A 13,116-nucleotide genomic window follows, 5' to 3' on the forward strand; every position below is an offset into this window, starting at 1 on the left:
GTCGGATGAGACGTTTGTATCTGCTTCGGAGAGTATCCTTTATAGATGTCACATCTTGAATGCGGCTCTGTGGCACGCCCAGGTATGTATAAGTCTCTCCAGTGCAAAGGTGTCGTAGCGCGCTTCTATCAACGAGCTCAGGATCTTCAGGGATGCCATTAAGTTTTCCTCGCTTCAAATAAACCTTGGCGCATTTGTCTAACCCTAATTCCATTCCAATTTCCTTAGTATATCGTTCAACAATCCACAGAGCTAGATGCAGTTGCTCTCTGGTTTTAGCATAGAGCTTAAGATCGTCCATTTAAAATACATGAGTGACCTTGTACTTTCGATCTGCAGGTTTGCCACACAAGTACCCGTCGGAATGGCGAAGTGCTAGAGATAGGGGCAATAATGTAAGGCAAAAGAGGAGTGGGCTCATGGTGTCGCCCTGAAAGACACCTCTCTGAAAGGTGACCTTGTTAGTTGTCACACGATTTTTTCCAGATGACATAGTAAATCTTGTTTTCCAAAGCGGCATCAATCTCTCTATGCACCCAACTATTTGCGGATGAACCTTTAAGATTTCCAAAAGACAGATGATAAGTTTATGGTATGTCGAATCGAAAGCTTTCCGATAATCAATCCAGGCCATCGATAGGTCACGCTGGTAGAATGCTGCATCTTTGCAGACACATCTATCGATGAGTAAGTTCTCCCGACATCCGGCTGCGCCTTTCTTTGAGCCTCGTTCATACATTTCTTTTCACACAGGTTCAATTGCCCGAACAATCCTATCATTTAGGATAGCTGTGAATATCTTATAAAGCGTGTTCAGACAAGTTATTGGCCTGTAATTCTTCGGGTCAGCTATGTTGCCTGTTTTCGGCAGAAGTATTGTGCGCCCTTCCACTAACCACTCTGGAATCGGCTCTTCCGACTTCAAATATGAGGTGAAAATACGGGCCAAATGCTGATGGGTTGAAGAAAACTTCTTCCACCAGAAGGTTTTGATACAATCTGGTCCCGGTGCGGAATAGTTCTTCATCCCTCTTAATACTTTTTTCACCTCCTCAGTAGTGATGGGTGGGCATTCTTTATCAGGTGTTATGAGGGCAACACATAACTCCTGGAAGCTCTTTATATTTTCTGAGTCTTCGTACAGTCTATGCTGAACTTCGTAGACTTCTCTCCAAAATACTTCGACCTCCTCTGGTTTGGGTGGGTGTTCTCTTAGCGTCAGATAGTATCCGTATTCTCTCAACAATATGCTGTCTGATGGTCAGCAGCTTTGACTTGTTAAGTGTGTGATAACGGGTCCGGAGTTCGCGCGCGAACTTTCGAACCTTGGCGGGAAAATTCCTGCCAGATGTGATGTAGTCAATCACACACTGAATGCAGAACGCGTACTTTCTTGCCCAGCCTATCTTTATGGCAAGTTGATGCATTTGTCTTTTGGTCTTATGATCAGACGTTGGTTTTGTTTTACGGTTCGCATCGGCCAAAGCTCTCGCTGCATTATACACACAATAATTGATAGTCCAGAGATCGGATTCTCCGGAAAAATGTCCACAAAGCTCGTCATCCATTTCAGCCAGATCTTTAGGCTTGAGAGAAACCTTGGTGTTGATGTTTCTCCGGGTCATAAAGCATCGCTCTTCATCTATTGGATGCCTGCCTGCGGTTGGTCTTAGTGTCACCTCTCTTTCTCTATTGCCGGCTTGTTCTTGCTGTGGTAGAGTAGGCGTTCCGCTTTCATAGCCCCTTTTACGGAGTAGTTCAGCATGGTTTCGTAGACGTTGCTGCGAAAAGTGTGATAGCTCCGGGTGTTTCTCGCATCACAGAGCATGCGGCCGTGCCATGTAACCCCGTTCAGGGGCCACACTCGCATCGTAGCACTCTAGCAAGTCGTGATTCAGTCGCTCCGTCCACCCAAAGGTTGCGAGATCCCGCCGATCCATCGCATTGAATCCATTTTCATTGGCTCCCCCAGCTATAGATTGGTCGGCATTGTTGGCCGACCCATTGTCGGGAGTCCTGCGCGTTCTGTTGTTTTGAACTGCACTTACTAAAACTATGTTTGGTGTTGTCATTGTTGTTCCCACGACAAGCTAGAGAAAGGGGTTCGTCCATCCTTGTAGAGCCCCGCATGCAAGGATAAGGCTGCGTACTCTAAGAGGTCGCCCGGTATCCCAGACTCACTATTCTAGACACCTCACCCAGGTGCCATTCAGCTTTCGGCACGGTTTTCACACCTCCGCTTGGGGTTTACTTCCTTCGGGACCACCCCTGGACAATTGTCCGCGACTGCCTATTTATTTTTGTAACCATGTTCAGCAGAAACCCTTGGTACAGGGACCCTCTATTCGCAATCCGAGGACGCGTTCGGTAGCTTTGTCATAGGCCCTTCGGTTTGATTCTAGAGGAATCAAACTGAATATCAAATCAAATATAAATATATGATAAGTAAGTTTTAAATGATTACATTTTTACATTGTCATTTATGAGAATGTAACGTAATCGTCCAAATTTTCGATCTCTAGTTTTTAACAGATATTCACGTTGCGGCGGTCACAGAGTCTCAAAATCATAAAATTTTGTCGGTGTCGGTGTCTATATGGCTGTATGTATGTACTTATGTGTGGTTCCCTGATTGTTGTAGCTTCACTAACTTCTGAAGGATTTACCAAAACGAGTCATTCTTTTATACAATTTTTAGGGTCACAAAATGAATGTCAAGTTTGTCAAGACAATATTTTCAACAAAAATTAAGAAATTTAGAGGATTTTTTAACATTTTAAACCAAATTTTTGTTAGTGTTTTATTGATAAATTTTCCTCGAAAGTTCAAATATATTTCTATTAGAGGTACTTCGACTCGGAATTGACTAAGCTTTTCAGCGGGGTTTGACAAAGGTTTATTTTGAACAAGCAATCAGATTTTAAATTGAGCAGTGATTTCGAATACAATACGCGCAGGTCGTCCCAAAAATTTCCGATGGTAGTACATATTGTGATATTTTTAAAACCCAGTGAAATGATTGTCAATGTATTTTTCAACCCGACTACAAATTTTGGTAGACTTAACTTAGAACCGAGGTTCAACGAACGTAATTAAATTATATGGCTTAATGTTTGTGTTTAGTAAAAAAAAAACTTATGTTTTATTAATGACATTATATGAAAAGACATACCTACTATAATATTTCTTATTACTACTACTTCCTACTGCTATCATATTTCTAAATAATATATTTTATCGAATCCATTTCAAATCAGACAGGTTCTACACTTAAAGTTTCAGAATCTCTGGGGGGACGAAATATGTTGTGTTTAGAGGAAATTAGGCGATACGTATGTTTGCAATTTGTGACAACATTTTTTTAAAGGCGTCAATCGTATTTGAATTTTGGGATTTGTTTTTCAAAAAAATCCGAATTTTTTCTTTAAACTTATATAACTTTTGACTTAATGGAGATATTTCAGATTTCTTTCCAGATTCTGGTAGAGTTTTGTGTTTTTCTCGGAAATGGTAATAGATATCATAAATGAGTAAAAAAAACTTTTTGTAGAACTCTCTTAACTGTGCAAAATGTTCTCTAGAAATGTTTTCTTATCTATTGTTGTTTGCAAGAAAAATGCGTGAATTCGATTTTTGAACAAAAATTCCCCTGGATACAAAAGTTATTTAGCCCGTGTAAACCACCGCCATTTTGTTGATTTTGAACATTTTAAACAATTTTCTCGTGGATTTCAAACAGCAAAAATTTTATATACGCGTAACCCCGTAAAAAATTCCTTTGTCACAAATCTCCAAAATACGTATCGCCTAGTTTCCTTTAAAAAACAAGATATCTCGTGACACTACGTAATTACGAGAAAATTTTTAGAGACTGCTTTTTAAATTTATCAAGTATATTAATGCCATTAACTTCTAGATTGGATTCTACGGATCAAAAATCCCTCATCCATATTTTCTAAAGGTGAGTACTGTGAAATATGTAGAGCAATGCAGTTGACATTTACCGAAAATAGCCCGAGCGACGATGCAGCACTAAGTTGTGGCCAATTGAGAGCAAAATAGAGGAAGATAGGGAATACTGTTGTATTCTCGTGATGTCTAGCACTTTCCACCTACCCTAACAGAAAAGCAAAACCAGGCAGTCACGTGTCAATGCGTGTGGTCCTTTGTACCCTAGGACCACTCTGTTACTCTATTTCTGTCTCTCGCTCTTGTTCTACATAACAGAAATATCCCTCAATTCGCAAGGGCGGATATTTGCGATTGAACGTGCAAAGACACGTGTTTTAAATATGCTTGGTGGCCAACAGTTTGTTTGGTTGCCTTTTCAGAGGTTACATAACTAGGGTGGCTGAAAAAATCAATTTTCCAATTTTTGTCCTTACACCAAAAAAAAACGTATTATTGGTACAGAAAGAAATGATATCCGGGAATAACTCTAGCAATATCTTCACATTTCAGATCAAGATTTTCCTTCACCTCCATACAAAAATGATGGAACTTATGGAAGTCGTCTCCGATTGGGAACCGGAATTTAGTATTACAGAATGTAGCATGTCGAAAGCAAAAGATCATCGTTCAGAGATAGCAAAAATCAAGCCAAATCTTAATTTACAATACAAGTTAGTAGAGTCTCAAGTTATCAAATAAATTTCCAAATTCTTTCTCTGTTTCGTTGTTCGGAAATAATACTATATTTCCATCAGTTTTGTATCACAAAGTATTCTGAACTAAACAGTAAATACAAATGATACATTCCAATCTTTGAAAAACACATTTTACAGAATCAAGAGTTTTATTCCAAAAGTAGTTAGCGAACACAAAACAATGCAAAGACCGTCGGGACTCGCTTTTGATTTGTCGAGAGACTATGTGTACGTTGCTTGTTCAGGAATTAAGCCAAAAATTCTTGTTTTGGACAAAAAACTAAAAATGTTGAGAAGATTTCAGCATGCGGATATGATTGCTCCTCAGAGGGTTGCTTTTCTTGAAGACACTGACGAAGTTTACGTGACAGGTATCAACTGAATTTTTCACATTGGATAGAAATTCGTTAAAATAAAAAGTCCATAAATTCCATCTATACCCCTTTTAGACAAGTGGAAGCACTGCGTCTTCGTATTTGATCGAAAAGGTGAATTTTTGAGACAAATGTGTAACAAGAGTCAAGAAGAAGGAAAATTACGAAGTCCTGAAGGAATTTCAACTCATCCTAGACAGAGATTACTTTATATTGCGGATTCAGGAAATGACAGAATTGTAATTCTCGATTCAGATGGATCATACCAAGGATCTATTGGTACCACAGAAACTTCCGCAACAACAGTAAATAAAGCTGGCAAAGCAGTCAGTATTTCTGTGAATCACCTCAACCAACCAACGGACGTTGTTGTATCTTTAACAGAAGTAGTCGTTGCTGACAGTGGGAATCACAAAATTAAGGTAGGTAAAATTGAGGATAAGAAGTTTGTCCGAAAAAAGCATCCGAACTTGTACTCTAACTTTGTACCTAGTTGTATTATTGTCAAAAACAAATATTTACTATTTAGCATTTAGGGGGGTCTCTGTGAGGCTTTTTATCAGTGTCGCCTTAAGATTGAATTTTCCAGTTATCCTGAGATTTTCCTGACACTTAAACGAATGTCCCTGACAGGAAAGTATTACAAAAGTAAATAAGGTTTCAATAATGTGCCAAGCAACATAATGAAATAAGCCCGAAAAAGGCGCTTTACATGACAGCATTGATTAATTAAGTAAAGGACATGTATCCAAATTATCAATAAATAAATAAAAGTCAACTGATGATTATTACATGACTTTAAGTAACGCGTTTGGTTGAAAGTCAACTGCTTAATGTATGTAAAATGTACTTTATAGGTTAATTTAAGACAGAAAGATTGTTGACTTTCCGTCAACGCGTGCATGTGAAATGAAACTTATAGGTTAATTTAAGTCAGCTGATTGTTGAAATTCATAAAATTTATGTGCTATCTTTCAGTTATTAGGTACAGAACATGAATCTTCAATCATTTTCTATATCTTTTTTTATCACATATTAACGATTATTCTATTTATAATCAAAATCCGTTATAGATCTGAGTACATATATCAAAATAGGAAACTTTGACGAAACGACTACCATGAGATCAGTTTTGATCGATTTTATCCAGCGCTATCAACGCCATATTGGATACTATCAGCTGATCTCTTAGCTCCTCTTCGCCGCATCGCATTTCGCGCACTCCTTTCTGCCAGCATAAATTAAATTTCAGAGCACGCGAATGAAAATTATCCCAAACTCAACATGCCTGTCAGTTAATTATCATATAACTCGTTCATTAGATATGAGACATTGAACTTAAGTTCCATTTCTGGTTGAAATTAAGTGACTTGCTTAATTTAATGCAAAAATTAAATTCATCTACATTGAAAATTCAAGGTCTTGTATTACTGTGTACATTGAAAAAATATTTATATTGATATGAGGAAGTGCTTTAAAAATAATATGGAAACATGTCAATTTCTATTTTTCCTGGCAGCTACTTGATTTCCCTGACATTTCCCTGGCTTCTCTGACAAACTTTTTCTCTGCCATTTTCCTGATTTCCCTGGCACAGACCTGCGATTTTTTTGCCGACTAGTTACTAGTGTTGCATAACGATACGAGATACTCGGTTCTCTTGCTCATTTCAGTCGTTCGAGAAGTATTCTCAAAAACTGAGAATATCATTCTCTCTTTTGTTTTTATCGTCTCATCTCATCTCGTTTCATCTCGTTCCTCACCCGAGCTATCAGTGGAAACGTTACTGACGTAAATTAAATGTTATCAAATCAACAAAATAGTTGCTAAAAATGTAAATACACCATATTTGTTCTCGAAAAGAAAGTTTTATTCAAAGAATGCCTGTCCAAAAAATATCTTTTAGGTAAACGAATATGACTATGTTATCTATAAATATTGTTCCAAATGCAATTTTAACTATGCATTATAATTCTGCTTTAATAATTAATTATTCTCAACATAGAAGTACACAGATTTGAGCCCTTTTTTGTTTTATAAAGTCCTCAGTAAAAAATGTTCATTCGAACGTTCAGAGATTCAAGTACTTGTAAAAGGGTCAATTTTAGGCTTATTTTTTCAAAAAGAAAGTAATTTTTTAATGGAAATTTCTGTCAAATATTTTTAAATATCCTAAAATATTTGAAATTCCGAGTAAAATTCCTTCAAACATTTTTAAATTCTGGAAGTAGGGTAAAGGGGGGCAGCGCCAACCAGTTAACAGTCAATGATTTTTTTAAAGTTAATGAGATGTTGAATTGATCCATTTTTTCTCATTTCGAGTTCTACATTATTTTACATCATATTTCTATAAGTATTAATCACACGGAAAAAACAATAATTTGGTAATTTAATTATTTCTGACAAGCTGTATTTCATCGGCTTTGCCCCTCATCTGAAGGCAAAGCCGACTGCAGCTTTTTATGAAAATAAAAACATTTAAAGATCAGAAAATGTGATGGTTTTCTTCTGTGGTATTTTATGTACTGGAAAAATTACCTTTGAAGATATTTAACAAGAAGAATAAGTTATTTTGAATAAAAATAGAGATAGCTGTAATATAGCCTCTTATTCGTTGACATTCTACTAGAAACGGACTGTACGCAATGATTCTACTACCGTACCAATAAAAGAAACCCGCATACCGACCGGATTGATAATAATAATATTTAATAGTTTCTTCCATGTAGCCCACAGGATAAGTTGCTGTTCTATATTGCCGATCATTTATCGACGAAACTTGTGACGTCGTGTATCACCTAAGCACTTGTTAATATTATTTTCGTCGGGCCTGCCCCCCTGGCAAGGCCTCACTTTCTTATAAGATTTAATATATTTTGGACTTGAATTACGTCTGATTAATATGATTAGATTGTGTGATATTGTTTTATCTGTCAAGATATCAAGTTTTTATACTGTGAGTATTGTCATTAAAGTTGAAAAATTTATATTTCTGTCAGCGAAACTTCCATTTTTTCGTGGTAAAAACTGTTTTCTGTATAATTTTTCTCTTGCAACGACAATTTTTAAGATTTTAGTAAGTAATACTATCTCTCTGATAAAATAGATTTATTTTATACAAAGTAGAACTAAAATTGTTAAATAATAGCTATGCTATAAGGAAAATCACCTTTGCCCCACTGGTTGGCGCTGCCCCCCTTACCCTATATTGAAAATTCCTTATAATCCTTTAAGATATCATAAAACCTTACTGGTCCCACAAAATTCTTCTAAATATTCTGAAATTCTACAGAACTGTATGCAATTTTGTTAAATAATGTAGCCTTTAAACTTTTTTTTTTATGCATACATTGAAAATGTTTCAAAGAAATAATAAGAATATATCTCAAAAGATAAAAAAATCTTCCTTTAATCCGATTCTTAAATGTACGTAACTTGTTTTTAATATTCTCGTAATTTTATTATTCTTGTGAAAGGAATTTTTAAATATGCTGCATAATAAATTATTACACACTATTATATAAATTATGATTAAAAATGAGTGTAAATAAGGCATTTTTGGCCCCAAGAATATAGAATTAGAAAATAATTTTCTTTAAGCATCAGAAAAGAGATATAACCACGAAGAACATACAAAAAATGAACTAAGGAGATAAAAAAAAGAGAATTATACTGTTAAAAATCATATTTAGAAACCTTAATTATTATTAAAAGAAGTATATAATTTAATAGATATACACATTTTAGTCTAAATGTTGCGTTTGTTATGCCTCCCATGTCTACTTTGATATTTTATGATAGTACTTATCTTTCTTATTTTTTTTACGAATGTTAATTTTAACACTGACAAGGCAGTTGTTAGAAATATAGGATCTTTCGAGAGGCTTGCTTATATGAGACGAGAGGAGATTTCATAAAAACAGACGAGAGCTTTTCTTGTTGTTGCTCATTTCTCGTATTCCTCGCTCAAATGCAACTCTACTAGTTACGCAGTTGTATGAACGTCTACTTACGCGTCGCATTTCAGGATGACGGGATGCACCGACAAAAAAGGTTGCATTAAATGTTGCCAAAACTTGACCATTTATGTACAGAAAGTATATAATGATGAGTCAATGAGCGATAATCAAAGTGTATTATAGTTAAAGTATGTCGTCTCTGTCGTCGTTTTTTTTAAATTTTCGTTATTCTCTTCTGTATATTGGATAACATTTGGATGACTAATCGGATTGGATTACGCTTTGATACACATTTTTAGGATTCAAAAATAAAGGCAGAGTTCGTTAAGCAGCCTTTTTTTATGCACGGTTCTGGTTTTAGTCACCAACAAATTTTATGCGAAACATACGAAAAATTGATAAATAAAATTATTAACCCAAAAACGATCTTATCATTTTTATTATTCATTGTTTGATAGGATGCATGGTTTTGGTTTCAATCGTAAAAAATTCTATCAGAAATTAAAAACATTATATTCTTGGAAAAAAGACGCACGATAAATAACTAAAGTCATTCACCCAGAAAATATTTACGAATTTGTTATAAAACGTTTTTTTTATAAGACACGTAGTTTTTGTTTTCACCATAGAAAATCAAATTAAAAATTAAAATCTTGGAAAAACACAAGATACTTAAAAAAATTAATTGACAAAAGATGTTTACTCAAATTAGATCTACAAATTTGTTATTCATCATTTTTTGATAGGACGCCTAGTTTTTTTTCAATCCTTAAAAATTACATTAAAAATACCCAATTTCAATTTTCGGATGATCGATATAAAATAAGTTAGAGGTTATGATTACCGGTGTATAAATGATAGCCTCATATATATTATAATGTTTAGCTGCTTTTATATCTGCCTAATAACGACGTTAGTCGTTCCAGGACTTTTAAAACTTCATTTTATGAAACTAAGTGAAACACTTCATGTCCACACAAGATCTTGGCATACAACATAACCGTTCATTTCTTTTACGAGACAAAGGTGCTAACGTCTAAAGGCAATACTTTTTGTATTTATTTCCATCCCCCCCCCCCAACCCTGAAATTCATAAATTCATTACCACCGAGATTTAATTCTTCGTTTGTTTTGAATTTCTAATATTTCTTTAAAACACTTATAAATTTCAAAAATAATACAGATATAATTGTTTATAAAGTTTCTATAAGAAAATAAAAAAATGTCGTCAGGTAAATAATTTATTTGGAAAATCTGAGAAATTCCTGGCACCCTAAGAAATAAGGAAAATTTAATATTTTACAACTAAATTTTACATTATTTTGCATTAGTTCTATATATCGTTATGCGCAAAAATGATAAAGTTAAAATAATATCAGTGAAATACGATAAATATTCGCATTTGTTAAATATTTTACGAAAATTAGAGGGGCTGCCAAGACCCTAAGACCAATAAATCACCTTAATACAACTTATCCAAATATCTGGCTTAGATCCTAAATAAAATACAATCTACATCTACATGAGTAATCAAAGATAGTTGGGACATGATAGAAAAAGTTAAACGTGTAAAGGTCCCAGATAACTCTAAGCTTTTCTCGTTAGATGCTGAATCATTATTCAATAACATCGGGAGAAACGTCGTGTATAAACAATCATGTCAAAATGGGATCTAAGAAAACAATATACCAAATTAAACTATACAAAATTTATTAAAGCAGTTAGTTTTTTGCATGGAAAATGCATATTTACAATTTTATTTTAAAATTTCTAGGCAAAAGACGGAGCCCCAAAGGGTTCACCCATTTCATCAGTGGCAGCAGAATTAGTAATGCAAAGTATGAAAAAATAAAACCTAAAAAACAAAAATGTGAATGTTTTTTTTTTATCGGTACATCGAGGATACGATACTGTGTACCAAAAAATACCAAGTACTTACTATTCTAAATTAATCTTACACAATAGGTGGGTCTTTAAATTTTACTCCAGAAAATCCTTAAAATAAAAAAAAGCCATGTACAACTGGGAATTAAAAAATTAAATTATGGATCAAATCACCATTTAAACCATAAACAAGGAACGATTTTATCAATGTTAGAGCTATATAAAACTTTCAGAGCCTGAATATCACCTTAAAAATATTGTCATATTTACACATGATTTATTAAATAATAACAACCTCTAATGATTTATTTAAAAAATCCACAGAATAAATTACAATAAACTTGTGTACAGATACCAAAATATCCTATACTAAAGTTTCAAAACACAAATATTGTGTATGCAAAATAATATTTACAAACTGAGAACGAGCATATATCGGCGACATAAAGAGACCCCTCAGGAATAAAATATATGAACATATATTAGAACAAAAACATATAGAAGAAAGATATTATCAAAAATTCTATACAAAGATTATATTTTTAGAACACCAATGCGAGACAGGAAAGAAAATTTAAAGAAAGATTGTACCTTTTTGTTGTAAGTTAGCTTCTACAATAAATATACATTTAATAAAAGTCGATGAAGTTGTGTATCTCAAAGCCCACAGAACTTTAAGCAATTTGATCTCCAAAAAACTAGAGCGCGAGTTAACCCATTAATAAGCGCGAAGGACCAGATCCGATCGAAAAATGTTTCAAAGAAATTTTGTACGGCATTTTTAAAGGTATAATTTATTTTTGAGACTTTTTCTATATTTTACGTCGTTCGGCTAAAAATTTGAATTTTCTATTTTTTAGATGGCTTACAATTCAATTTTTTTACTCATTTATAATATTTTCGATGCATAAAACCAAAAATACAAGTCCTATTAAAAAATGGTTAGATGAAAAATTCCACGTATTTTGAAAAGCTACAATTTTATTTTAAAATTTTTTCATGTATCTGTCATCGCTTGACGTAAAGTTAGAATATTTGATTTTTGCATAGCATTTTGAATGGATAACACCATAACCCATGATCAAGCAAGGCTGGCTAACAAAACCCATTCTTCCTTTTAGGATCCAAAACTTGAAGATCCTTTGAAAAACTGTGGTATAAAACTTTTGACGATTCTAATACTTTCTCAATCATAAATGATGAGACTATAAAAAGTGATAAAAAATATACAAAATTCTTAAATATACGGAATATAGTGAATTTGTAGAACAATAGGAGAAAAAAGGGGGAAAAGGGAAAATAGGGATAAAGGAGAATAGGAGGCTGACTGCTCCCTGTATACGATTAAAGAATTTTATCTTATTATTATATCCTTTCATTTCAGATATTCAATCACAAGGGTATACTTTTGCATTCCATTGGAGGCTTGGGTGTCATGAGAGGTTTTTTCAGGTTTGAACAATTTAATGAAAATTTTTAATCCGACTGTTTTGAAAATCCTCAAATTGTAAAATTATTCTTTTTTTCAGGTCACCGGAAGTTGTAAAACTTGACAACAAGGGCAACATCATAGTGGGTGATTCTGGAAATGGACGAGTTCAGATATTTTCTCGTCAGGGCGAATTGCTAAAATCGTTTGGTGAAAAGGGAAGTAAAGCTGGCCAATTTAGTTGGATATCGGGTTTAGTAATAAAACCAAATTTAGAAATTATCGTGGCCGACAGTAAAAACAACACTCTACAATTATTTTGAACAAACCAACTAACCGTAGAAAACAATTACGAAAATAATAAAAAAAGCGCTTATAAGCATATATTTTCATCATCAAACCGAGTCCAAATGTATCGCTAAAATAAAGAAGATTCAATAAATCTGATTTCAATTTCCACATTCTCAGCATTTATGATTGAAAAAACACGACAAAATGAACAGATCAATTCAAGGTTTAACACACTTTTTTTGACTACCAAATGAAAGCAAAACGACGAAACAGGGAACGACTATAGATACGCGAAAAAGGTTTGAGGGAAGAATTGAAGATTTTTAAAATATCCACAATTTTTTGTTTGACAATTTTTTGGTAGGGCTCGTCTTTTTGGTTTAGCATATCGCAAATGAAAAAGTCGAACATTCTAATCTTAAGCCGAACGACGATGGATAAGTAAAACATTTTAAGAGAATAATAATTGTAGGTTATTGAATGGCCTTTAATTTTTCCCTCCAACCATTTTTTGATAAGCCATGATATTTTGG

General features: G+C 34.0%; 1 protein-coding gene across 2 annotated transcripts in view; it reads left to right on the plus strand.

Annotated features, from left to right (window-relative positions):
* LOC117177300 (RING finger protein nhl-1-like) overlaps positions 1-12,683 on the plus strand; it is a 59,088-nt gene extending 46,405 nt beyond the window's left edge. Inside the window, exons 8-13 of one of the 2 annotated variants that reach the window (XM_033367902.1) lie at positions 3,917-3,961; positions 4,462-4,622; positions 4,785-5,017; positions 5,096-5,442; positions 12,248-12,315; positions 12,393-12,683. In XM_033367902.1, coding sequence (XP_033223793.1) covers positions 3,917-3,961; positions 4,462-4,622; positions 4,785-5,017; positions 5,096-5,442; positions 12,248-12,315; positions 12,393-12,615 — 1,077 coding nt within the window. In that variant the 3' untranslated portion in view covers positions 12,616-12,683. The remainder of the gene's footprint in view (positions 1-3,916; positions 3,962-4,461; positions 4,623-4,784; positions 5,018-5,095; positions 5,443-12,247; positions 12,316-12,392) is intronic. The other variant, XM_033367903.1, reaches the window with a different exon arrangement.
* Positions 12,684-13,116: the final 433 nt, after the last annotated feature.

Source organism: Belonocnema kinseyi, chromosome 7 (assembly GCF_010883055.1).
Source record: "Belonocnema kinseyi isolate 2016_QV_RU_SX_M_011 chromosome 7, B_treatae_v1, whole genome shotgun sequence".
In the NCBI taxonomy this organism is placed as follows: Eukaryota; Metazoa; Arthropoda; class Insecta; order Hymenoptera; family Cynipidae; genus Belonocnema; species Belonocnema kinseyi.